At 44.7% G+C, this 27,610-nt stretch overlaps 1 protein-coding gene across 14 annotated transcripts in view; it reads right to left on the reverse strand.

Annotated features, from left to right (window-relative positions):
- The window catches only part of MTSS1 (MTSS I-BAR domain containing 1), a 175,380-nt gene that overhangs the window by 109,282 nt on the left and 38,488 nt on the right, over window positions 1–27,610 (reverse strand). For all 14 annotated transcript variants that reach the window (XM_045050013.1, XM_045050011.1, XM_045050015.1 and 11 more), the window contains one exon: window positions 27,246–27,319. In XM_045050013.1, coding sequence (XP_044905948.1) covers window positions 27,246–27,319 — 74 coding nt within the window. The remainder of the gene's footprint in view (window positions 1–27,245; window positions 27,320–27,610) is intronic.

A 27,610-nucleotide genomic window follows, 5' to 3' on the forward strand; every position in this document is an offset into this window, starting at 1 on the left:
AGGTGGCAGACCAAGCACATCAAGGACTGACAGCTCCTGGCGATACAGCAGGAGCGCCCTATGCAGTGGTATCGATGCACCTCCGGGGTGTGTGTGTGTGTGTGTGTGTGTGTGTGTGTGTTAACAGAAGTGAAATTGACTTAACATAAAATGAACCATTTTAACGTAAACAATTCAGTGGCATTTAGTACATCCACAATGTGCAGTGACCACCTCTACCCAGTTCCAAAATATTTTCGTCACTCCAAAGTAGACTCCGATGCCCATTAAGCAGTCAGTCCCCATTGCCCCCTCCCACCGCCCCTAACAACAAATAAACCCTGCTTCTTGTCTCTGTGGGTTTACCTTTTCTGAAAGTTTCACATAAACGGAATCATAGGAGACCTTTTGTGTCTTTCATGGAACGTAACGTTTTCAAAGCTCATCCAAGTTGTAGCAAGTACCAGCACTTCATTCTTTTTTATGTTCAAAGAATATTCCCTGTGCGTCTATACTTCAACTGGCGTACCCTCCATCCCAAAGGACCACTGGGCTGTTTCCACCCCGTGGCTATTGGGAGAAGAGCAGCTTCGAATATTCAGGGGACAGGTTTCATCTCCTGAAGCGTTTTTACATTTGATTCTAACAACTTGGTGAGGAAGGCCCTAGGTCTTACGAATGATATTCAGGGTGTGCTGCCTTCTTCATTAATTCATCACACTCAAATCCACACCGCCCCCCAACCTTTTTTTTTTTTTACATCAAGAAAAATGGTGGGGCGCCTGGGTGGTTCAGTAGGTTAAGTGTCTGACTTCAGCACAGGGCGTGATCTCACAGTTTGTGAGTTCGAGCCCCATGTCGGGCTCTTTGCTGTCGGTGTAGAACCCACTTCATATCCTCTGTCCCCGGCCCTCTCTGCCCCTCCCCCATGCACATGCGTGCTTCCACGCACACTCTCTCTCAAAAAGAAACATTTACAAAAAAAGAAGAAACATGGCGAAAGATTCCCAAGGCCAAGTCAGACGCACAAAGACTTTGTGAAGGAAAAGGTATTTACTCATGACTTGATTTTTTTTTAATACAGAATTTTAAATGTTTGTTTGTTTATTGATTGAGAGAGAGAGAGAGAGAGAGAGAGAGAGAGAGAGAGAGAATGAATGAATGAATGAATGAATCCCAAGCAGGCTCTGCACTGAAAGCGCAGAGCCCGAGGTGGGGCTCCACCTCATGAACCGTGAGATCATGACTTGAACTGAAATCAAGAGTCAGATGCTTAATGGTCTCAACTACCCAGGCGCCCCTCATGACTTGATTTTTTAAAATCGTAACTGAGAATACAAGAGGACATTCACAAAATTGGACATTATCCCTCGCATGTATGAGAAATGGAAAAGCCACAAAAAGAATTAAACTCTTTCAAAAGTAATGAGACTGCAGGAACGTGGAGAGGAATGAGACATGGGGGAGAACAAAAGCAAAGCTCCTCGTCTCTGGTTCCACACTTCGCTGCCGCTGGACCCAGCGACTTTGGAGCACCCGGACCTTCCACCGCCCAGAATCATTTTCATCCAGTACTCTCACTACCGTCCGGAGACTTTCCGCTCAAAGCCTAAACAAAAGTGGGCAACCACCAGGCAACTGTGGATCCGAGGGACCCTCAGGGCCTTCACCACACTTGTAGGGTCAAAGGGAAGAACCTGCTCAAATCTCAACTCGGAAAGGTTGACATTGTCCTCGTTAATGTTGTCTTTGTTTGGCTTCCAAGACGACTCCTTATCCAAGCACAGAAATCCACCTCTTCCTAGATGCGACGAGTCTGAAGCTCTCAATAAGAAGGTCTCCGTTCCCTTGAGTAGTTTTCAAGTCTAAGGTTTGGGGCTTCGAATGCAGTATAAAGAGTGAACTCCCCGAACGGGCAAAATGCAAACTCACCTGAGGAAGGAGGCCTGCCAGCCGCAGTCCCCAGGGGCCAGCCAGGCACAGGCACAGGGCACAGCCAACGCCAAGAACTTGGCGCGACTCGCTGTACCATGTCAAGTACTCTTCATTGCATACATAATAAAGTCAGTCAGATGAACATTCTCATACTGTGTTCCCTGTGTGATGCAAAGAGAAAACCTGCTATTCAAAATTTCAAAGGTTCTGGGGGTGGGACACAGAAGAGACGTGAGTGAGAACCGTAAGAATTTCTCTTACGCCACGATATCAAAGCCTTGCTTCCCGCTGCTTCCACTGTCACCGATCATTAATTGTTTTCCTTTGTCTTTCCCAATCAAGACTTTCAACTCAGGGAAACACAAAATCAGGAGGGAGGAAAAAAAAAAACAAACCACAGTTTAAAAGAAAGATTCATTTTGAACATGTAAGTTTTACCAAAAGCAGGGAAAAGGGTAAGGGAAAACATTTTCCACCTTTACCCCCCTCCCCACTATTTCCTCCCAGCCTGCTTTGTTTCAAACCAAAGCAAACTTATTCTCTAAAGGGTCACGTGGCAAATACTCTAGGCTTTGTGGGCCATTTGGCCTCTGTTACAAACACTTCACTCCACCACCGCAGCACAAACCTAGCCGGAGACCAAAATTAACAATAAGGCGCTGGCTGTGTTACAATAAAACTTTATGGATGAACCCTTAAGTCTGAATTTCACATTAATTTTTACATGTCATGAAACATTACTCTTCTCGTTTTTTCAACTGTTTAAAAGCACATTCTGCAGTGAAGAGACGCGCCGCACAGGTTACGGTTTGCCCAACTCGGTTTTAAATCACTGATGATAGCTTTTTAGGGATGCAGGGTATATGGGGGATTTTTTTTTTTTTTTTTTTAGGAGGGAGGTGGGTGGGGGAAGGTTTAGAGGTTTGCATAAACCAAAACAGAATCAGGCATGGGTGATATGACAACACTGTATTTCAGAAAGAAATCACCCACCTCATTACCCAAATCCCAAGAAAGTTTAAAAACTCCTTTAATTGCTTTTTGGCAGAAGACTACAAACTTTAAGATTTGGGTTTTTTTTTTTAATATTTATTTTTGATAGAGAGCGCAACTGAGATAGGGGCAGAGAGAGAGGGAGACAGAGAATCAAAGCAGGCTCCAGGCTCTGAGCTGTCAGCGCAGAGCCTGACGCAGGGCTCGAACCCACGAACCGTGAGATCATGACCTGAACTGAAGGCAGACTCTTAACCAACTGAGCCACCCAGGCGCCCCAGAAGACTACAGATTTTTAAATGTGCCTGCTTACTTCTAAAAGTGAAATATTTCACTCTCTCTCCTTTGAAAAAGAAATCTAAGAATATTATTTATGTTTTCTTAATCAGATTGCTAGATGCTCACTAGATGCCTCTTGTGTACTCAGCAGTGGAAAAAACTGCTGGATATAAAGGATATCAAAACACACCTTTTCCCCTAAAGGTCTTTGATCCCTGAGAGTCTTCAGTGGCATACCCTCGGTATGGAAGTGATAGATCCCTCCCGGAACCATAATCCCATTTAATCCCCCTCTGAGCCACTGCGTGCATTTTAAAAATGGATTTTAGCTGGAGGTTATTCTACATATTTTTTTCTTTTTTTGTGTGTATGTATGTGTTTGTCTGTGTATGTGTTGTCAGCACACATATTTATGGCAATGAAGTTAGCATGGTCTTGTAGGTACAATTCCAGACTTTAAAATACTGATTCTGGGGGCACCTGGGTGGCTCAGTTGGTTAAGCGTCTCACTTCGGCTCAGGTCATGATCTCACGGTTCGTGGGTTCGAGCCCTGCGCTGGGCTCTGTGCTGGCAGCTCAGAGCCTGGAGCCTGCTTCGGATTCTGTGTCTCCCTCTCTCTCTGCTCCTCCCCCACTCATGCTCTGTCTGTCTTTGTCTCTCAAAAATAAACAAACATTAAAAAAAAAATACTGATTCTGCCACGTAGCTCTGTGACCCTGGGAAAACTAACCTCTCCCAATCTTCTAGAAGAACAGACATAAAAACAATCTCTCTCAAATAATCCCAACCCTTTAGTGCAAGGCCTGATAGGCACTAATTCACCCTCTTATTCACCATAGGTTTAATGAGCCCCTACGATGTCTGGGGCTCTGGGAACACACTGAACAAGGCAGACCCAGTCTCTTCCACTTTGGAACTTACAGACCAAAGGCAACTCATTGGCTGTTTTCACTAAGCACACACACATGCCTAAAACACTCCTTAAACTATGAAATGCCTATCCTCCCTTGCTTTCTTTACTTTTAATTCCACTCCAACCCGTGAGCCTGGGAGTGGCACTGGCTTTAGAATCTAACAGACGCAGATCAACACACAACGTCTGTCATGTATCTGTCATTCTTGCTCCAGAGGGTGACTTCAGAAGACCGCAGGCATTCGGAGACTTAAGCACTGTCAACTGAGACCATTCTTAAGAAATTTTATGGTCCATGGCAAGCGTTAACAGATGGTTTTGCCAAGGCAAGGTCTGAATCCCATAAGCAGTGAGGGGGATCAGGATATGCTGCCCCCAAATATGCTACTTTGACATGAGAAATACTTTAAGCTAAAGGGATTTGAGAAGCAGCAGGTGCAGGAAGGACTCTGCCCTCAGAGGGATATCTAGAGGAATCCGAATGAAGAGGCCTTGATACATTTCCCCCAGTAACCACCCTTAGCTCCTTTGTTTTTAAGTTTATTTATTTATTTTGTGTGTGTGAGAGAGAGAGAGAGGGAGAGGAAGCACAAGCAGGAGAGAGGGGGGGGGGCGGAGAGAGAATCTCAGCAGGCTCTGCGCTATCAGTGCAGAGCCCAATGCAAGGCTCGTACTCACGAATCGTGAGATCATGACCTGAGCTGAAATCAGGAGTCTGATGTATAACTGACTGAGCCACCCTGGCGCCCCACCCTTTGCTCCTTTTGTCCCATCACGTTTTTCCGTGACTTTCCCCTCTTCATCAAAACTCATTATGAAAGCACTCAGGTTTAACCATTTCTTAGGGTCTTCATTTCCTTATGAAGGCTCCCATCTGGTATGAAACTTACATGAAATAAATGTGTATGTTCTTCTCTTGTTAATTTGTCAGTCCAACTTATGGGGCCCCAGCTGGAGAACCGCAGAAGGTATTAGGAAAAAGTTTTCCTCCCCTACAGAGGCGAGGTTAGTCTGTGAAGGTAAGACCCTTAGCTAGTAAGCCAGCCAAGCCTGGCACCTGCATCTCAACTCCAGTTTGTTCTTTTTATTTAACAGAAGAGTTTATTTAATCCTTGCAACTACTCTAAGAAGTAGGTATAACCATCCTCACTGAACACGTGCAGAAACCAAAAATGGCTTTTGAGCATGTGAAAATCCACAAGCATCTTGTACTGTCATCCTGTGATATTCAGGGTCTAAGAGGTCTGTCTGCACTTAGAACCAATCTGGATGCTATAGAAAATACCGATGTCGGCCCCACTTCAGATGAGTTAAACTGGACCAACAGAGAGCAAGACCTAAATATCAGTACTTTTTAAATGCTCTTCTGAGTTTCATCTGGGTGGAGATAGTAGAGTGATAGTCCGTGAGCCAAATTTAGCCGGCAAACTCTCAAAAATCAAAAGACTGCACATAATATCTGGATTCTAGCTTCTTCTACAACTGTGCTGCCCAATATGGTAGCCATGAGTCAGATGCAGCTATTTAAGTTTAAATTAATTCAACTGAAATAAAAATCAAAAACATAGCTCGATAATCCCAGCCACATTTCAAGTGCTCAGGAGCCACACGTGGCCGCCTTACTGGATGAAGCAGATACAGAACATTGCCATCATCAGTACAATGGCTACGATAGTCCTATTTCAGTCTAATGCAATTCTATTGGACGCACGGTTTCCAAAACTCCAAGGATCCAGGCCCTCATTCCAGTAAGACAACAGTGTCAGCACCTGCTCGAGACAGAGCAATGCCTTCCTACTGGCCGCCTGACTCAGTTCATTCATTTCTGTAACCTGCCCAGTCCCTCAGATACCCAAACCCTGGCTAGCCATTATGCAAGTTAAATAAAACTTGTCCAGAGCCTGATTAGAAATAGATTCAATTCTTTACCTCTAACGCTTAACTGCACGTGTGGTAAGTTCCCTCGGTCCCTCCACCTCCCTCCTTCCATCTCCTTCTGTTTTGACCGCAGTGAGAAGGATAACCTGTATGACAATAGATTCTACCAACAAATGACCTGGTAGCCGTTGGAGTCCATCCCTGCATGAATGTGTACTTGTCTCACATGGTTCCCGGTGCTTTGAAAGATCAGATTTTTAACCTTTGCCCACAACGATGATTCAAGAATACTTCAATTTCCATAGAAATGGACACATTTTCCTGTGAGCGACAGGGATTAAGGTGCATGCATTCTCTCTCGTTCTAGGCAGTTAATCTTATTGAGGCAAAATCCCTGCCTGATCTGCTTCAAAAGCCCTTTCCAGAAGCTGCCCGGCCCTTTAAAAGTGGAATGTAGTCACAGTATGTTAGGTGAACCAAGGAGCCATCTGCCATTTGGTTGCAATGGAAAAGCTGGATGTGGTGTAGAAACCCACAGCACCCGTTGACTTATATAGCTCCCCCACACCAGGCTCACAGTGAACATCAGAGAATGCCAACAGAAGATTTACAGACTGTGAGAATCTCAACCCCCCCCCCCCCAACACTTTGCCACACGATCTAGGAGAAAGTTTAGAAAACAGCCTAACTCCTCAATGGGAGAAAATCCATACAACACTCTGTCCCAGATATGACCAGGACTAACCTCCACAGACACCAAAGAGTGATTAACCTCACGTACCCACTAGTTTGGGATTTAATTAAAATCACCTCTAACAACTGCCAAGATCAGATCCTGCCAAGGTTAAAAATCTGATTTTTTTTTTTTAATGTTTATTTTGAGAGAGAGCGAGCAGGGGTGGGGCAGAGAGAGGAGACGGAGAATCCCAAGCAGGCCCCACACCGGCAGCGCAAAGCCCAACACGGGGCTCAAACCCACAAACCACGATATCATGACCTGAGCCGAAACCAAGAGTTGGACACTTAACTGACTGAGACACCCAGGCGCCCCACTGCCAAGGCCTTCTCTAAACTTAGTCTTCCTTATCCTCTCCAGAACTTCTTTTTTAGTGCCTAGGGTTAGCAAAACAGTAAGTCAGGTTCTCTCGATCATCATTTATGTATTAAGCCCTAAGAAACACAAAACTCAAGAGTCATATTGGAGTTTCAGCTGTCAGTACATAAAGTATGAATGGCAGAATAGTGCCCTAGGAAGAGATTTTTTAAAGGCAACTTCTTTACCACTGGATCAGACCCTACATCTGGAATACAGGATTCTCCTGAGCGACAGGTCCATCCCTAGCTCAGGAATCAGCGCTGAGACAGAGAACCAGGCAAGGCCTGGAGTCGGCAGCCAAACAGGGAGGGGATGAGTCACCAGAAGGCCCTCATTCCTCCAGATATTCACCTCACGGGACCACTGCCCTACAGCTGCTGCTTCCGTTCTCAGCTGAAAGTAGTTAAGAAGGAAGCCCCTGGAAAGTGAGCCCCAGGGAAGACGTCCGGAGCGGGTGGAGGGATCACTCCGAGGTAAAGGTGGGGAAGATGATCGTAAGAAAAAACAAAGGCTATTTTATATGCCACAACTCGGGCACTCAGCTTCCAGAACCCAATAGCATGTAATAGATCTGTTACAGTAGTAGCGTCTTATTTCAACACTTCTATCATACTCTTCTCTTTCCAGAACACCCAAAACCTGACCACCAACGTATTCCCCAGACAGAAACTCAACAACCCGCTATATGTGTCGGAGAACATTCACTGGTGCCAGGCCCAGTGCTTCTACAGAATGAGTAACGGGTACACCCCTCCGCAAAATAGGAGCCCTCCTCCTACCCCACTGCCTGCAGCCTATCTCTGTTCTGCATGGACTCCTACCCCAGACTCAATTCTCGGGGGCAGCAAGGCTACACCAGGCCACAAAGACCCTCAGGACCAGAGCGGTGGTTTCTCTGGACCCCAGAAAGGGGGCTCCTTAATCACATTTAAGCAAGTTAATAATCTCTTCAAGGCCACCTGGGGATTAAGTGGCAGAGCACAGAGTAGAAAGGTTTCCCCCGCACAGAGTAGACTCTAAGGTTCAGGGTTGAACAAAAAGGAGGATTATTGTGCTCAGCTTCCTGCCGAGTGAAAAGCTGGACTTTGGAAACCATATAGAAATGTATCTATCAAATCCAAAACAACACAGGAAGCTGTGGCATTCTTTAAGAAAAGAAAAATAAAGGCAAATGACAAACTCCAGCAACTAATCTTCTGTCTCTGATCATCAGTCAAGAAACGTTAACTGCTTCTATGCCACATCAAGTTTTTGGGGTGTGTGTGTGTGTGTGTGTGTGTGTATAAAAGAAGAGAGAGAAAGAATAACAGAGAAAGACAGGGAGTGTTTTGGGGTATGTGTGTGTGTAAGTTTTTCAAATGTCCACAATGAAAAGAACCCATCCTAAATATATTTCAAATTATTTTAGGGAACCTGACCACCATTTCATTTAAATCAACACCACCTCAGGGCCCATGGGTGGCTCGGTCAGTCGAGCATCCGACTTTGGCTCAGGTCATGATCTCGTGGCTCGTGAGTTTGAGCCCCACGTCGGGCTCTGTGCGGACAGCTCACAGCCTGGAGCCTGCTGAGATTCTGTGTCTCCCTCTCTCTCTGCCCCTCCCCCACTCATGCTCTGTCTCTCTCTCTCTCTCTCTCTCTCTCTCTCTCTCTCTCTCTCAGAAACAAATAAACATCAGAAAAAATTTTTAAGTAAAAAAATAAATCAACATCACCTCTCTCAGAACCACTTTGTATAAAGATTAGCAAAATCTATACCAAGCACACGGCATAGTGCCTGACACAGTGCTATGTGCTGACAAGTAGTAGCTCACCTTTTTCGTAATAGCAGCTAATGTGCAAAGGCCTCTATGGCCAGGCACTGAACTAGGCCCTACGTGCACGTGCGCACACACACACACTTCCCTGCAACCCTACATGGGTGCTATTATCACATCCAACTTATAGACAAGAAAACTGAGGTACACAGAGATTAGAGCAATTTGCCAAAGGTCGCGCTGCAGAAAAAAAACAAATCGCAGGCCAGGGTTCAATCCAAATCGAAGGTGCTTAACCAGCACACTGTGTGATTTCTCAACTCCAATAGCTGGGCAGCACTCACACCAGAAAGATGTACCTTCTTTTACAATTCGTGCTGACGTGGTTTTGGTGGTCGTATTTCTGTGGCATGTGAGCAGGGTGCATCGCATGTGAGCAGGGTGCATCGATATGCATGCCCCCCCCCACCGCCCCCCAGCAGGGGGGAGTGGGGAGGGCCTCGCAGGGGTCAGCCCTGTTTGCAGACTGGCCTGCGCTCCCTGGGCAGGTGGGCGCAGGCCGTCAGTGGCAAAGCAGCTGGGACCCAGGGCTAATATGCCCTCCCCTCAGTGCTGCTGCTGCACTCAGGACAAAGAGTCCTCGCCAATCTGCAAGGTCACAGGTATGAGGAGCACAGAGGCAGAGGGAAGGGGCCCTGTTCCAGGGGAGTAAGAGTTTGGCTGTGAGGCTTACAGGGCGCGAAGGCTCTGGCCACTGCCTCAATTCCTGCAGGGAAGGATACCGCAAAGGGGCACTGGAGGGGCCAGCCTTGTGAGGCAGAAGGAAGCCACACACACACACACACACACACACACACACACACACACAGCACATGAACAGGTACAACAAAGTGAAACACTTTAAGCCGAATTTATACCAAACACAGTCAAAGAAAACCAGCGGGTTTCTGAAGCCAAATCACATCCCTAACCGTGTTCCTGGAAAACACAAAAATGCACAAACCTTGAAAAATGGATAACAGTGCTCTGTCTTGCTTTTCCGACACTGACGAATGGTCATCCGCCCTTCCTTCCGCAGCCTCTGACCTTACCAGACCACCTTGGTTCCGATCCTGGGGTTTCTTAAAAGTAATGAGTCAACAGCACATTGAACTGCTGGCTCCATTCTATTTTCAGGCGACTTAAGCCCAACTGGCTCATGTCTAATGTTACAGAGCTTCTCGTTAAAGTAAGCAAAAAAAATAAATAAGAATAACACACTCAAATGAAAAAACGGAAGAAGAGCCGTAACACTAGACATTCTCCCCTGGAGGAAACGCGAGCAGAAACAAGGTTTTCAACAGCCTGTGGTGTATCATCCAACATTAGCACGCAGGCACACACACACACACACACACACACACACGCTCCCTGGGCCCTTAGGCTCCAAACTTAGGAGGGAATTTCCAAGAGTGCTGGCTTCTTTGACAGCCCGGAAGGAGTGCAACACAGGTCCATCTCCAACCTAGAAAACCATAGCTGGAGGCCAGAGGAGGCACAACCTCTTTAAAGGCTTCCAACTCCAAGGAACCGACTGCCACATCTGGGTCCATTTCTCTGTCAGCAAACACCAGGGCAAGTGAGAATTTGAGAAACTATCTCATTAGGATGGTCAACCGACAGCTGAACAGACACGCTCGGGACAGAGGCAATAGAATATGGTGGCTCAAAGCCTCAAGGCCCTGGAATGAGAGCCCAGTTCACCCCCTCCAGGGGTGGGAACAGAAGCCACCCTGTGCGTGTGGGGAGGCCATAATGAATCAGCACGAACGCAGTGAGGGCTCAGCATTGGGTGGCTATCGACACCCACACCGGTCTCCATCACCAAACCCAAGACTGAGCTTCAGTATAAGAGAAGGCAAAAGGTTTGGGGCACCTGGGTGGCTCAGTTGGTTAAGTCTCTGACTTTGGCTCAGGTCATGATCTCGTGGTTCACGAGTTCTAGCCCCGCTTTGGATCCTCTGTCCCCCGCTCTCTACCTCTTCCCTGCTCACTTGCTCCCTCTCTCAAAAATAAACATTAGAAATATTAAAAAAAAAAAAAGAGAGAAGGCAAAAGGTGACCTAAGCCCACAGATTCCAAGTACTGATCATCTAAACAAATGGAATTTTCTGTCAACAGCAGGACATTTTAGAGAGGAGAAAAGATCCAAATCTTTAAGACTACAAATGCATCACGAGAGTAGAAAACAGCCATAGTAAAACAAGAACCTTTCATTATTTTGTTCTAGACAAACAAAACCGTAAGCTACACTTTGCATTCCTTTTGTTTCTTTTTTTTTTTAAATATTTGATAATACGGCCATTAAAAACAATCTCTAAAAGTCTTTGTTGAGTGTCAGAATGAGACAGCTGGGATACAGGCACGAGGAAATGTTCAATCTTGTCATTTTGTGAAAGGAATTCATATTCATAATTAATGATGCTTTTGTCCACGCCAGAAAGAAAATCTAAAGGCTCAACTATGCTTAAGTAAATTCGACCCAAGCCAACTGCAATGCAATTTTATAAAGTATAGAGCAACAGGGAAGAACAAGATTTTATGAGTTGTGAACATAAAGAAAAGGACTGACATACTTCAAGGAAGAAATTGGCTTAAAAATAAGAATTTCTGAAAGGTGGCTGCATTTTTTTCTCATCCATAAAAGAAACAGTAATAGAAATTTTTTAAAGTTTATTTTATTTATTTTGAGAGAGAGAGCACGGAAGGGGCAGACACAGAGAGAGAGAGAGAGAGAGAGAGAGAGAGAGAGAATATCCCAAGCAGGCTCCACTGTCAAAACAGTGTCTGATGTGGGGCTTGAACTCATGAATGGCAAGATCGTGACCTCAGCCGAAATCAAGAGTCAGACACCGAACTAACGGAGCCACCCGGGCTCCCCAGTAATTGAAAATTTTAACATCCTAAGAAAAAGCATCACTACGTGTATTTGAAAGACTCCGTAATTTTGTTTCTGAGTCTGCCAGACAGACACCACCAGGTACAGAATCAGGACCACTGTTATCAACCCAAAACATCAACGAAAAATAACCAAGATGGGCAGATAAACTCCAAAATTAGCTTTGGCTTAAGGGGCACCTTTATGCAGATATCAACAGTTGACAAGTAGAAAAACCAAAACCTTATATACTAGTGAAACATTTCAAATTTCCTTAAAGATAACTTTTTTTCACTAAAAATAGACTGTTGAGAGCTGCTGAAGAAATAGACATGAGGCAAGTCGGTGTTAAAGTAAAACCTAAGTGCATTCATTCAACAAAGGCTTATCTAGCAACAACCATGCTGGGGGCTCAGGGTATAAGGATGAAAAAAATATAACACACCGGCAGACCCTAGGGGAGGGGAACGGACAAGACAGGGATTACGTGCTTAATGCATATGGGTTTTTAGTTTTTGTGGTAAAATGTACCTAACATAAAATTTAGCATCATAATAATTTTTTAATTAAGATTTTTTCAGAGCAGTTTTAGATTCATAGCAAACTTGAGGAGAGAGACAGATTTCCCATATACGTACCTGCATGTCACCACAAATGCATAGCTTCCCCATTATGAATATCCCCCAATCAGAGTGGTACGTTTGTCATAAGCGATGAATTTGTTCTGGTACATCATTATCACCCGAAGTCCGCAGTTTATTTTAGGGTTCACCCTTGATGTTGGACATTCTATGAACTTGGACAAATGTATAATGTCGTGTATCCATCATTATGGCATCACACAAGAGTATTTTTACTGCCCTAAAAATCCTCTGTGCATTATAGCCATTTTTAAGGGTACAGTTCAGTGGCATTAACGTATATTCCCACAGTCTTACAACCATTGCCACCGTCCATCTCCACAACTTTTTCATCACCCTGGGTGCAGGGTTTAATGCTTTGGGGACTAGACAGAGGTGGCAGTTGTCCAACACTATGAATAAACAAAATGCCCAGAATTTAAAACAGTTTTATGTTATGTGAATTTCATCTCAATTAAGAGATAAAGAAAAGCCGGTTGGACACACCAGAGCGCTAATGTCATCAGTGGGGGAGTGCTTGCCTTGAAGAAGCTCACAGATTATTAGTAAGATAATGGTGATGGCCAGGCAGAGCGCAGGTTCTGGGCTTGGCGCAAAGTGGGGCAGCCTCTAACCCGCTTCAGGACCGAGAAAAGGGTTCCCAGAGGAGAAATGGCCGGAGAGAAGCCTTACAGGATCAGCCAGGGTCTGTGTGAGGGAAGGAAAGGAACATTGCGAGTGTTTGCCAAGGCAAAGAAAGTGATAGATTCCATTGACCCAGGGCACGCGGGAGACAACTAAAAATCTCAAAATTCATTTTTAAAAAATGGTAACTATGTCAGGTGATGGGTTCCTTGATTAACTTAATTATGGTCATCACTTCACAATAAAGAAGTATATGAAATCATCATGTTGTACACCTTAGGATAAAAACACAAACTAATTATATAGTTTTTATTTGTCAATCATGCTTCAGTAAAGCTTGAAAAAATAAAAAATAAAACAAAAATGGATTCGAGTTACCATTACAAAACCCCAAATCTAATAGCAATATAATAAAATAATAATACTTATAATTACATGTAATATTTGTAATATGTGAATATTCATTTATAAACAAACAAACTCTAATAGTGCTAAACAAAATAATAACAAAGCCCAGAGAATAAAGGGAAATTTTAAAATGTCCGAAGTCTTTCGAGGGGCAAAACAGGGCCGTAAATGGTCTAGAGGCATGCGCAGAGGTTGGGGACAGAGAGGTAGGAGACAGGGCAAGCAAAGGTGGAATCAGACTCGAGCACTGGTGTCCAAGAAGAAGCCGAGGAGACACCCGTCTGACATGGGCAGGACCCCCAGAAATTATGTCAGATGGGAGCACATGACCTTGTGTCATAGCCGTTTGGGGCTTTTCCAGCCACACCATCGTGTGAGCTCCATGATCACCCTGACAGGAAGGCACGGTCAATCCAAATGTCCCTGAACAGATGACAAAGCTAAGGTGTGTGTGATCGGACAGACCCACCAAAGCCACACAGCTGTGACCGAGCAGCACGGACCTCAAGCCAGCCTCCTGACCCGGGTTCTGCCTTGGCCAAGCCACCTCTCTGTGAAGGAGGCAGGAACGAAGACCCTCCATTCATTTCCATCACTGTTCTTATTAGATTTAACCTTTTAAAAATACGATGCATGTTTTCACACTGGGAAATGACCTTCGGCTAAAAAGGAGCCATCTTCTTTGGTAAGATATGGACGCTTCACAAAATTTTATCCACAACTTAGCACAGGGGTCGTTTCTCAAGCGACACAACTACACGGACTGTCAAATGTCTAAAATCAAGACGTGGTTATAAATAACTTCAAACCTTAAGTGGAATAAGCTCTCCACAACTGCCTCAAGAGTAGGCACGGCCACATCCATTAAAACACCAGAAAAGCCGGGCTCAGTGCTTCTCCACCGGGGCAGTTTGAACCCCCAGGGGACACTGGGCAACGTCTAGGTATATTTTTGGTTTTCACAACCGGCAGATGGGAGCCAGGGATGATGCCAAACAGGACGGTCCTCATGACAAAGAATTTTCCAGCCCCAAATGTCAATAGTGCCAAGATTAAGAAATGCTGGTCTAAATTCTGAGGTCGTTCTATATATACAGCTGACCTCTAAGGTGGAAAGAATGGGAGACTGAGCACAGAGCGGATATACGCTCCAGGCTCTGCTGCTTCAAAGTCCTGTGACACGTGAACCTGGTCACTTCCAGTCACCAAGCTGGTTGCCCTTGTTTGCAAAATGGGGTTGCTTCCCCTCCCCAAGATAAAGCAGCTGAGGGGCCAGCTGAGTGTTTCAACAGGTAGGGGGGGCCTTAGTCAATCCCCAAGGCCATGGCTGGACTAAGATCCCCACCACCTGTGACAGGCAAAGGCTCTGGGGTATCCCACTGTTTCTGAAGGACATACACACCCAGTATTTGCTTTGTACAAACACATTTGGAAAAACAAATGTCAGAGCAGCAGGCGTCCATCTATACAAGGTTAGGGTCAACCTTACTCTCCTTCAATGTCATGCAGCAGGAATCTGTTCACGGGCAGTGGGAACCCGGGGCTGGGTATCTGCCATCTCCCAGATGTGGCCCCACCAGTCACCATTATTGACCAATGGGCCTCAACCGGGAGGTCAGGGGGTAGGTGCAGATGGCTCGTGAGTTCCTCCAGTTCTCGTACAAGCCATCTTGCACTTGGCTTTAAACCGTATTATCCAAATGAAGTATTGCTCTCATAATCAGCATCCGCCTTTCAACCAGCACAGATGGCAACCGCGTGCTTAAATGGCAATTCAAGGGCTAAAATTTGGGCAAGCTCTCCAGGATCTCTGATCCGGTTCTCTGGGTAGGTTCTGAGAGAGAGAGAGGTCAGGAAATGCAGAAAGGGGGGACCATGCGCAAAGCTGAAGGTCTTTTGTCTGCTATCAAGCCTTTCCAACAAATCAAGCTGAAGCCCACGTCAGCCCAGCTTGTCCACCATTCCCAAAGAGAAGCTTGCAGATCACTAGAACGGGAAGAAGGTTCCATTTTGGCCATCTCCTCCAAAATTCTTCTGTATTTTACCAGATACCTTTGGCCACCTTTGGAGAACTGTGCTATCCTACTACTGACAATCACGTGGAAACAGTACCTAGTGAGGTCTCTTTCTGCCTTAGCAGAAATAGCATTTTTTAAAAAATTTGTAATCACTCAGCCTTTCCCCCCTTTCCTTATTTTAAAGGGGGAAGACGCAGCATTGTACTCAACTGTGAAATGCGCTCAGATGCAGCTCTAAAGGAGAGGTACCACCCAGTGGCTGGATATTAGTTTCCATGGTAACCAGGGTCCCTGGGCCCTGGCACACACAGCAGAAATGCCGCAGATTTCCACAGCAGTATCTTTTACTAGAAAGAAGAGTCCCGTGGCAATTTGACACATTTGGGAAGGAAAAAACATATTGCGTGTGCGCACGGGTGCATGTGTGTGTGCACGCACGCACGGATGGAGATACAATTTGCAAAACTAAGACAGCGCAGACAAAAAAAAAATCTAGTCATTCTTACAGATAAATGGGCTTATGTCAAATATAACAATATATTTTCGCTTAAAATATAAGCAAAACAGCCCCCCCACACACACACAGAAAGACACACACACACACACACACACACACACACACACACAGAGCTGAAAGAAAACAAAAATATCTTCCATAGAAAAATGAAGGACTGAAAGAGTGGAAAATGGCTTTGGAAAACCAGTTGACCAAGGATCCCGCAGAAACAAACAAGTGAGCAAAAATCTTTACAAATAATCGACTGAAAGCACAGAAGAGATTTTTTTTTCACAGCCCATGTTATTTTCTACTTGAGTGCCCTCAGCATTAAACCCAGGGACAGAGTGAACAAGCAGATTGCCATGCGGCTTTCAGAGGAAACCAAGAGACAGAAAGCCCCGTGCTAGAAAGAATCCTCCCCAGGAGCCCCTTCTGAGCTGAGTGGACTTGGGCAAGTGATCGCATCTCCCCTCCAGGAGATTCAGCGTGCCCCATGAAAATGAAAAAGTCCCACCAGACACTAGATGGTCTATAAGAAAAAACCCTGTACCATCTTAAAAATCAAAGACCACAGGGTTAGGCTAGAAAACAAAACAGAACAAACTCCAGATAATTCTCAATTCAGGCCAGAGATAGGTTTCTAAAGGTAGTGTATAAAAACCTAATTTCTTTAAAATGTATCAGAAGAATGTATGGCCAGATTTGGGGGACGGAAGAGTATCCTTTTGAATAGTCTTTATTCTCTGAGTGATTTCCCAATATCAGCTTGTTTCCCTTACAGCAGAGCACATGTGCCCAAAATGAAAACCTTAGTTCAAAGAGTTTCCGCACCTCCTGCAACTTTCAGGCGGGGGCTTTATCAGAGGGAGGGGAGAAGAGATAGCCACGCAATCAATCAGGCAGAACAGACTCACTAGTATTTTTCGACAACTTCAAGTGTCTTCACGTTTGTTCACCATACATTCCAAACGGTTATTTTTATCTGAGGTGGGCAGACCAAACCAAGTTCACGACTCTAAGGCAAATGATCTTTCACAAAAAAAGCACTGTTGAGAAGAGAAGAGAAGAGAAGAGAAGAGAAGAGAAGAGAAGAGAAGAGAAGAGAAGAGAAGAGAAGAGAAGAGAAGAAAAGGAAAAGGAAAAAAAAGAAAAAATTGCCTCATCTGTATGAACTAAGATAATTGCATCCTTCCACGAATGCTAATCCATATTTTACCAAAGTAACAACGGCACATTTGTGTGCGGCGGCAGGATGGGGTGGAGTATTACTTACTAAGCCAAAACAAAAAGCAAAGGGAAAGAATTAGGATGGAGAGGAGGGAGGGCAAGGGGGGAGAATCCTTACTGCTTGTGTACAAAGCGCAGACAGCCCAGCAAGCTGGAAGGGATGGAACTGCTGAGCAAACCACTTCATTATGTAAACTGCCTAACGACACAAATAACAACGCTGCACAGATCGACCCAGTCACCCATAAAAACACACATCCTCTCCACGCCTGGACCTTCCTCCCCGCTGCCGCCACTACCATCACTGTGTCGTTCACCAGCGTTTATTAAGGCTGCGGAGGTTAGACAGAACACAGCGCACATCATATTCAAGCATCATCTGGGAAAATACACTGGAGCAAAACAGGGTGACACCACCGAACTGAGCAAGAACGGGTGCTTCTCCTGGTTAGCGGTAGGATGAGCCTTAACAGGACACACGGGCTCGGGTGTGGAATTCGGACACCCCCGGCTCTCCCTGTTACAGGATTTCCGGATTCTGGGGACTCCCTGCTCTGGACAACCCAGGAGGTGCTTCCCTTACAGTGGGACTCAGGTTAGTGTGTTTCAGGCTAACGCACACTAACCACCGTTTCAAGTGTCATTTTGGGAAGACAGTGGAAAGCCAGACACTGCACAGGCAGGACACCGGCTGACCACGATGAGACACCCCATCCCTGGCAACTGTTGCTACCCAACCAAAGATCAATAAGGAAAGGCCACTTGTAGAGCGGGGAACTGTACTGTTCTCAAGCATCAGTTTTAACATCGAGAAAACATCAACAGGACCACAAAGGAGGGATTTCACCGTATCACCAGCAAGGCTGGGTTCATGATCCCAAACCTACCGGAAAATGGGAATGTGCTCACCAAAATAATTGCAGATATTAGCACCTACCTCTTAACCCCTTCAAGCAAAAAACGGGGAGAAAAAAAGGAAGATTTTTTTTAATTCATAAAATAATGATACTTAATAAACATATGAATTCCTTTGAGTCCTTACCTACAGTGTAATTTGTAAAAGAAAAAAAGACTTAAAAATACCCATGCCTTCCTACTGTCTGACGGTCATATAAAGCAAATCAAACAAAAATCACTTTTAAAAATAGAAAATGGTAAGACAAACTTCACATTCATAAGACCATTTTTAAAATGTTGTTTTGGGACGCCTGGGTGGCTCAGTCGGTTGAGTGTCTGACTCTTGATTTTGGCTCAGGTCATGATCCCAGGATTGTGGGATCAAGCCCCATGTTGGGCTCTGCACTCAGCATGGAGCCTACTTGAGATTCTCCTTCTCTCTTTCTCTCTGCCCTTCTCCCCCACTCATGAACTCTTTCTAAAAATTAAAAAATTAAAAATTAAATTAAAAAATAAAAAGTTGTTTTGTCCTAAGCAGAATATGTAGGATTAAATGTACTGTGGTTACGAATTAAAGCGACGCAAGGTCTATCAGAGTGGAAAAGCATCAAAATAATGAAACCCACAAGCAGGATGTGCATTTATGAACCCACTTAAAAAGACATTATATTTTTTTATGTCCCTTCTTAGTAAGTCAAAGACAACTCCAAAATCTCTTTAGGAGATGGAGAACTTATATCCCAAAGCTGTTTACATAACAGGCAACACTTTTTAGCTAGGTTGAATATTATCATAAATAGCAGCAAATTAGAAATTTTTCATCTGTCCTTCACGTAAGATTGAGACTACAAGAGGTATTAAATACAAACACAGATGTATACGCACTCCTCCACATGTACACATTTAAGTATGGAGTGGCTTGAGAAGCTCATAGAAGTTCCTGAAGCAACACCAAAGCTATCCGAGGTTGAGGTACCACCACAGCCCTCAGCTAAGTTGCAAGTTATATATAATTAACATGAATTAAAATTCCAAAGAAATGAGAAATTCAGTTCCTCAGTTACACCAGCCACATTTCAAGTGCTCAATGACCACGTGTGGCTTGTAACTCCCACATTGGACAGGGAAAGGTAGAACATTTGCAGCATCACACAGAACGGCCTGGCCCCGACTGAAGGCTCCACAGGGCCAGGACTCCACGGCATACACGAGAGCCGTCGAGTCCTGGCACTGGGCCTGCAATTAAAGGGAAAACAAACAAAAAAGAACTTCGAGAGAAAAGGTGACTTTGTCTTTGCCGGGCCAATTTCCCACTTCAGCCAAATACAAATGTTCTTATTCTTCCGAGCTCTGTTCTACTCCCCACCACACCCACCAGCATCCTAGCAGGGAGAATTCAAAATGTCAACTACCAGCAGAGGCAAAATTTGCTTAGGGTTTCCTCAGCATAATTCATGTGAATCAAAATCAAGTTCAAAACCCTGAAAATGAAAAGCAGTGGAGAGTTTCCAGGTCATCTTCTATACAGCATACCTAAACTCATGTTTAAAAACATGAGAGAATACAGCAGCTGGTCCATCCACCCTGTACGCTAGGAAGTGTTTTGTCTTATGAAACTTTTCAACAAATCAGCAACTGTTTCCCAGGCACTTAAGACATGCCAGGCTCAAAAAAGAAAAAAAAAAAAAAGACATGCCAGTCTCCAGGAAATCAGAGCTAAGGTGCCCCAACTACGGCCATATACAGGTTCCAAGCAAAATTAACCCCTACCAGGTTTCCACAAAACTTTTTATCCAGGCTCCACAGATGCTTTATGCCAGACTCCTTTTCTCCTCTTATTATCTATAAATCCTCAGAATAAGATCATCAGAAAAATTAATATATGATCCTTGAATTTTTTTTTTTAGAAAAAGGCTCAGCTCTTTAAGAAAAATCACAACTAAGCTCGTTTCTCAAATATTTGTAAGTTCCCTCTTTTCCTAAAGGCATTAAAATCCCAAAGACAACAACCCAAAATAATAGTTTGTGATCCACAGCCGTTATCTAGAGATTAGCAGATTGCAGTTTTAGACATCTTTATTTTTAATCAGTAAGTTTCTCGACATTCCCTTAAGGTCATATTCAAAGAATATTCAGTTCCAGGCCTGTGAGAAGGGCTCTATGACTTTTTAAAAATAATTAATTCCCTCTTCCACCTCCGGTTTGTGGCTAAGTAGCTTCCTAGGTAGAAATCATAAGGCTCTAATTACGTGAAAGGGTCTGTCTGACCTGAACACCAAAGTCAATCCAGAAGTTAAGGGCTAGTGAAATTCCAAACAACCTAGTTAAAATAAAACTTGGGGGCAAACAGAACCAGTCTGGCTGCCTCTTGAAAACAGCTTCCCAGGACCTCCTCTCCTAGAAGGGAAGGTTCCGGCTCTTCCCTGGGCTCCGTCTTTCACCCACCTGCCCCTTCCTGTGACTGCATCGAGGAATTGCTAGGCCCTCTTCAGCTACTGAAATATCAAGTCACACATTCCACCAGACTCGACCTCAAGGAGGGGTCATCAAAATTTGAATTCTGAATCCCCAAGTGGAATCTGACCAAGATCCCACCCCACTAGCCTCCCACCGGCCACAAGGACAGCCCTCCTCACCCAGATCCACTGAGGGCACCGTGGGAGTGTGGTAACTGCGACACGTACTCGGTCGTTCATTGAGACGCTGTCTGCACCTGGCCCAATGCCAGACACTGGGCATCTAGGTGCCTGGGCTCCTCAGAGAGGAGCAGGGTGCAGGCCTATCCCGGAGGGGCCTGCGTTCTGGTGGGGAAACGGTAAGGACACAGCGAGGTGCACCTGCCGGCAGCAGCAGGTACCACAGAGGTCCCGAGGCCTGAGGTCTCACTCTACCTTGTGGGCAAGAGTGTCACTGGTGATGTGACTGTTTACCCGGCTCTTGGAAGACGAGCAGCAAATCCTCAAGCATCTCAAAGAGGCGGACGGGGTGGAGTGAGAAGGACATTCCAGATCTGGAATGCACATGTCCAGCAGACATGGATCAAAGGTCTTAAGAGTTTCAGGGAGCCATGAGCATTTCTTCGTGGGTGGAAGTGCCAGCCCCCGGCAGAGATGGCCCCGGACAGGTGGTTTATGGCAGGAGGCACAAACCTCGCCGGGGAGTAAAATCTCCTGAGGAACTTTAAAAAAAATCTGAGATTCCCAGGTCCTACCCAGTTATTCTGATCCCACAGGCAGGGCCCCGAAATCTGTCTTTTGAAGCAAACTTCCTGGGTGATTATGATCCACGCAGCCAGATGCGGAGACCCTGGCATTTAACAAAATATATACTAAACACACGCAACATATTTGCAAAAACCACTAAGCCACAGAGGTTTTCTTCACGGACACACAGAACCTTGGCAACCCAGGCTCCCTGATTAAGGCACATCTCCCAACAGTCTGGATCTAGGTGGTGGTCCAAAAGTTCCAGCTTCCTTCCACCTGCCCTCGGGCACACGCAGCAGCAGCAGGTCTGGGGTGGGGGAGGGGAGCCTTATTTTTCTCTTCTAACCCTCCCTTCTCCATAGTCCTGTGCTTAACTTTGCTTCCTCCACTTCCTGACTCCAGAGCAAAAATTGGAAACTCTAAAGATAGCCTTGCAGAGAGAATTTAGACTGTCCAACTTCATTCATATTTTATGAATTTAATAGGACCAAATGAGGTTTAAAACCATTGAATATTAGAACTAAGAAAGAGGACTTGTGACCATCCAGGACTCTATGTCCCGGGAAAACCCCTTTTATAGTTGGGGAAATCAAAGCCCAGAAAAGCAAAATATACCATAGTTCTCCCCCTTATCCATGGTTTTGCTTCCCGTGGTCTCAGTCAGCAGCGGTCTAGAAGCAGATGACCCTCCTTCTGACAAAGCGTCAGAAGGTCCAACGGCAGCCTAACGCTAGGTCGCAGTGCCTACGTCATTCACCTCACTTCATCTCATCACGTAGGCATTTTATCATCTCCCATCGTCACAAGAAGAAGGGTGAGTACAGGACAATAAGATATTCTGAGAGACAGAAAGGCCGCATTCACATAATTTTTATTACAGTGTATTGTCAGGATTGTTCTATTAGTTTTTGTTGTTCACCTCTTACTGTGCCTGTTTTTATTTATTTATTTTGAGAAAGAGAGAGTGGAGGAGGGGAAGAGAAAGAGGGAGAGAAGAGAATCTTAAGCAGGCTCTGTGATGTCAGCGCAGAGCCTGAGGTGGGGCTCAAACTCACGTACCATGAGAGCTTGACCTGAGCCAAAATGCAGAGTCTGACGCTTAACTGACTGAGTCACCCAGATGACCCTTACTGTGCCTAATTTATAAGTTAAACTTTATCACAGGTATGTATGTATAGGAAAAAAACAGTCTATACAGGGTTTGGGACGATCTCCAGTTTCAGGCATCCACTGAGAGTCTTGGAACGTATTCTCCCGTGGACAAGGGGGTGCTATTATAATTTACTCAGGGCGGCATAGTTGGCAAAGCCAGAAGACACAACTGGGCATCACAGCTCCCAATCTTGGTTATTCCAAGGTGCTACACAGGTCCTTTCAGTACATTCAGGATCAAGTAACTTGAAAAGCAAATATAAGCTTATACTAAATCCAGGAGCTCCTTACATAAGGAATTGTAATTTAATGGTCAAATTTTAGGCTCTGGGCCAGACTCCTTTTACCACTAACTGGCCATGTAACTTTGGTTTAAGTCAAGTTCTCTTCATCCCAGTTTTATCACCTAAAATGGAGATCGTGAGCACCTATCTCACGAGCCGCTGTGAGAATTGACTCCGCATACGTGATGTACTTAGAACAGAGCCCGCCCACATTACTAGGCAATAAAGGTTCGCTATCATGATTTCCAATATCGAAACCACGCCCACTTTTTTAAATGATGTACAAAGGCTTTTGGACATTAAAGATGATCTGGTCGGCCAGGGATCCATTTCCTTTCTTCATAAAATCTTAAAACTCCTCACTCTGGGTTTGGTGGATCATTATCTAAACAGCCCTGAGATGGTTTTTCAGAGCTATAAAGTAATTACCCAGGCACACAGAGGCAGCCAAAAATGAAAGTCACATAGCATTATGCACTTCAAAGGCCCTTGCTGACATAAGCAAACAATGCAGTGCTGCGCAGGGCCAGTGCTAAGGCGGAGGGTCTCATCAGCTCGGTACCCCTGCCTTCCAGTGAAACAGGGAGCAGGGCCCAGTGTGCAAGGCACACTCAGGCGCAGGAGTGCTATTCCCCCAATACGGTGCCTCTGCTGCCCAAGACTGGGAAGCACGTGAACACAACCCGGTAGTCCTTTTCTTTTTATTTTTAAGTAACTCAGACAACTGCCTACCAGTCAGTTCAAACATTTCTCAACTCCTATAGTAGGCCATTTGCTGGTCCATCATGGACACGAAGAAGATGGGGGGGGCGCCTGGGTGGCGCAGTCGGTTAAGCGTCTGACTTCAGCCAGGTCACGATCTCGCGGTCCGTGAGTTCGAGCCCCGCGTCAGGCTCTGGGCTAATGGCTCAGAGCCTGGAGCCTGTTTCCGATTCTGTGTCTCCCTCTCTCTCTCTGCCCCTCCCCCGTTCATGCTCTGTCTCTCTCTGTCCCAAAAATAAATAAACGTTGAAAAAAAAAATTAAAAAAAAAAGAAGATGGGGACGCTGCTCCACAAAGTCTGTCATTCCATGCATAGCAAGTGCCTAGATGTTAATCCTTTGCGGCCAGTAATATGGGAAAAGGTGTACTTTCATGTTAAATACAAAGGCGTACTTTCATACTAAATGCAAACTGTATATTCATCCAAGAGTACAAAAATCAACAAAACATGAAACTGTACATGTATTATGGTGTTAATAAACCCTTAAATTCCATTATAGTTTAATTATTAACCTACACACATTATAATACCAACTTATACACGTTTGTGTGACAAACAAAATCGAGTTCTAACATATTTCCACATTCTATTTAACAGTAGTTATATAATGACTAGAAGTAATTTTGCTCTTATAGTGAATACCTTTAAAAGTTTTTCCTAAATACATTATATTAATAGCTAGTGCAAAATATTCGCTAAAAAGGATAGAGGAATTTCAGAGCTTTGGGAGATAATATGGAATGCTAGTATTTTGGAAACCCGGGGCATGCTAACTTGAGATTCTGATACCTGACCAAAAGAGATGCGCTTAACTTCCCTTCTATCACTTCCAGCAAGAAGGACTCAAAAAACACTTCGAGAAGCTCTAAGCAAAAAACTGGACTTCGTAGAGGGCAGATATCAAACTGCAAACCACATTAGAGTTACAGTCTGTAATGACATCAAATCCAAGTAGGTTTGCTCCTGACCAAAACCGTTTGAAGCATTTTCTATAGATCGTTTCCATGGAGATGCACACACTATTAAAAACAGGTCACACATAAATCTCCCAAAGGATGTATACATGGGCATCAATTGCTGAGTGCCTTGTAAAAGCAAATAAATGGAGATACCCTAAATTTCCATCAACTGAAGAATGAGAAAATCCTTCTGTTTCCAGACTATGAAATTCCATTTGGGCACTAGAAAGGACAAGGCCGATCCACAGGTATGGACGTGGAAAGATAACTACAATATACTGTGGAGTACAAGCATGAGAACATGTTCCTTATGGGCTACCTTTAGATCACCCAGATGTACTTTATTCCACATACCATTCTACATATTGTTCTGCAACTAGCTTTTTTCCTCCCGGACGCATTTATGTATACAAAAAAAAAAGTATATATATGATGCTTACTCCAGTCGCTGCAAGGGGGTACTGGGAGGGTGGATTTTACTTTACGCATTTTGTTCTATGAATTTTTTAAACAAAAGCACGTGTTCCAGGTTTTTCAATTTGTAAGTAAAAAATAACTTAGTAAAAATCACTTCTGATGCTTATGGAACATACAAGAAGCACCTCCGTGCTTCTCTCTTATCATCTCCATAAAATACACCTTCTTTGTTATCGACCATACCCTTTTTAGGTCACGGGAGAGTTCTCACACTCCAGGGAAAGTTATTTTCCCCCAGTGCACATGGACATTAGAGATGGCGAGATGTGAAGTATTCTGGCATCGCTAAAAATGACCTGAAATCAAGTGGTTTAAAAATATATCAAAGCGAGAGTCTGTTCACTGTGGCATTAGTTGTCTTCTGTCGAGTACATCACCTCCAAACTCTGACTCTTACCTCTGTCACCACCAGAGAGAGGCTATTTGCGTTCTTTCCCCACAGATGATTGCTCTGTTTTTCTTCCCTGCAACCAGGAGATGTGCAGGTCCCCCTGGTTTCCTGCCGAGAACCACTCCAGGGAGCAGCCTCTGCAGAAACCCTGGCTCCTTGCTGCAAGCAATTATGAGAAATCAGGGGATGCTGCTTTATTCCATCCTTTAGGGCCCAATCAATAATTCAATATTAAAATATAAGACCTGCTTAAGGATCACAGAGCCTCAAAAATGCAATTTCAGCTATCTAAGTTCTTTAAAATAGTAGAGCAATTCTTTTAAGAAATACACATTCTGATGGCTATTCTAGAAAGACAAGTCCAGTTCTGGATATCGCTGGAGAAAATATAAAACAGACTCAAAAACACTTAACAGTGGTGATTATTGCCTTAAAGGTTATAGAATGTTTAGAACATGCACGTATGAAGAAGAATATAATGGACACATGTCAACTAGGTCATCATCTTTTAAGGGATTAAGAAAGATACTAGCTAAGACCCATATCAAGCTGGCGAACCAGATCAAGTTCTTCAAACCACCGCTCTGATATCTCCATCACATTCTCCTAGGGAACCTTTCGAAACACCATTGGCATCTTGGAAATAAGGAGATAGAAGACCTCCCCTGGGAGGACTCTGGCTCCCGAACTGAGTACATTGCTCACGTTTCGATATTCCCCCAGCATGCTGTTCTAATCGCTAGTACTGTACCACGCATGTTACTTCCACACCGAAATCTTTTATTTGCACATCTCATCTCCCACCCCCCCCACTCAACGGCAAGCCCTTCCAGGCCAAGGAGGATAAATAATATATTGGTTTTTGTGGTCCCATAATGGTACCTAAAATATTAGCAGGTTTCGGGCTTCTTGAATGAATGAGAAGTGTCCTCACTGCACATTCATTTGAATATTTAATTAAGTACCTACGGTAAAGGGGTACCTACTGAAACCCACTGGAGGTAGAGAGGTGTGTCAGAGAAGCTAAACCCTCGTGTGACTGAGGGCAACCCCTCAACACTTGCCCCCAACACCCACCTTTTACAATGTTCCCGTGACAATGAAGAGAACAGGCAGTGTAGAGCAGACCCAGAAATATAAGGCAAAAAAAAAAAGAAAAAAAAAAGAAAGGGAGGAGAGCGTCCCTGGCTGGGAACGAAAAGGAAAGCACCCCTCTTTGAACAGAGGTCTCCACGTTACGGGTAATGTTGTCTTTCCAACAATGGTAGTGGATATAGGAGCTATCATTTTCTCCTTTATATACTTTTTTATCATTCTTTTGTATGATTCAGTAGTCCCTGAAATTATTGAAAATTGGCACCACAGTCCCCTTTGTTCATTGATTTAATAAGCCGACTTTAAACACCTGCTACGTCGCAAGAACTATTTTGGGGGAGTTAAGACACGACCAAGTCACACTCTTCAGGGGTTTGCAGAAAAATGTGGGAGACACATCACCAGATACGACGCAACAGCGCACCGCTTACACGAGGGCTCCTCGCAGAAAAATGGTCTACCCGAGCATTCTCACTGCCCGCTCCCCAGGGAGTAAGGCAAATCTTAGGACAACCCGTGTGAGGAGGGAAAAACAAACTGCAACCAGACACACGGTTCAAGGCTCTGCAGCCGGCATGTCATTAAAAGTGATCAAACTAACACGCCCAGCCACTTCCCGCCTAACCCGCGGTCCCTTTCCTTTAGTTTTCGTTCTTCTCACGTGCTTCATTGTCCGGAGAACTGTTTGCAACTTCTAATAGGTGGAATCCCACAAAGTGTTCTAGGACGTGAAAACTAGGAGTCAGCTAAGCTCTGATAACTTAAGCTGTATCTCCTCGTGACGCCGCCCAAGGGTAAACAAAGAGGCACATGCTGAACTCGGTTCACGCTGGGCGCCATCCCTCCATCTGCTTACCACGTGTGTTGGTAGCCATGTCGGCCACTTTCTGAAAGGCGTCCAAGAAGGCAGCCGCTGCTACTACTGTGGTCCTAAAATGCAAACAGATAACAAAAGCATGAGGAATGTCTCACGCTAGCAAATTCGTTACAGCTCAAGGGTTAAAACCTCTGTGGAGAACTGAATGCAACCTTCTAGGAGAAACGACCCTACTGGACGTGGACAACCACTGGCTTTGCAGGCCTACTTTTTTCCCCCCCCCTTAGGAAGCATTTCTTCCCGATATTAGCACACTCTCCCAAAAACACCCAGCTCATTCGGTGCCGCTCGGTAAATGCTGGCAAGTCTTCCCATCACGACACCTGATGGTGTAACACAATTAC

The sequence above is a fragment of the Felis catus genome, chromosome F2 (genome assembly GCF_018350175.1).
Source record: "Felis catus isolate Fca126 chromosome F2, F.catus_Fca126_mat1.0, whole genome shotgun sequence".
Classification (NCBI taxonomy): domain Eukaryota; kingdom Metazoa; phylum Chordata; class Mammalia; order Carnivora; family Felidae; genus Felis; species Felis catus.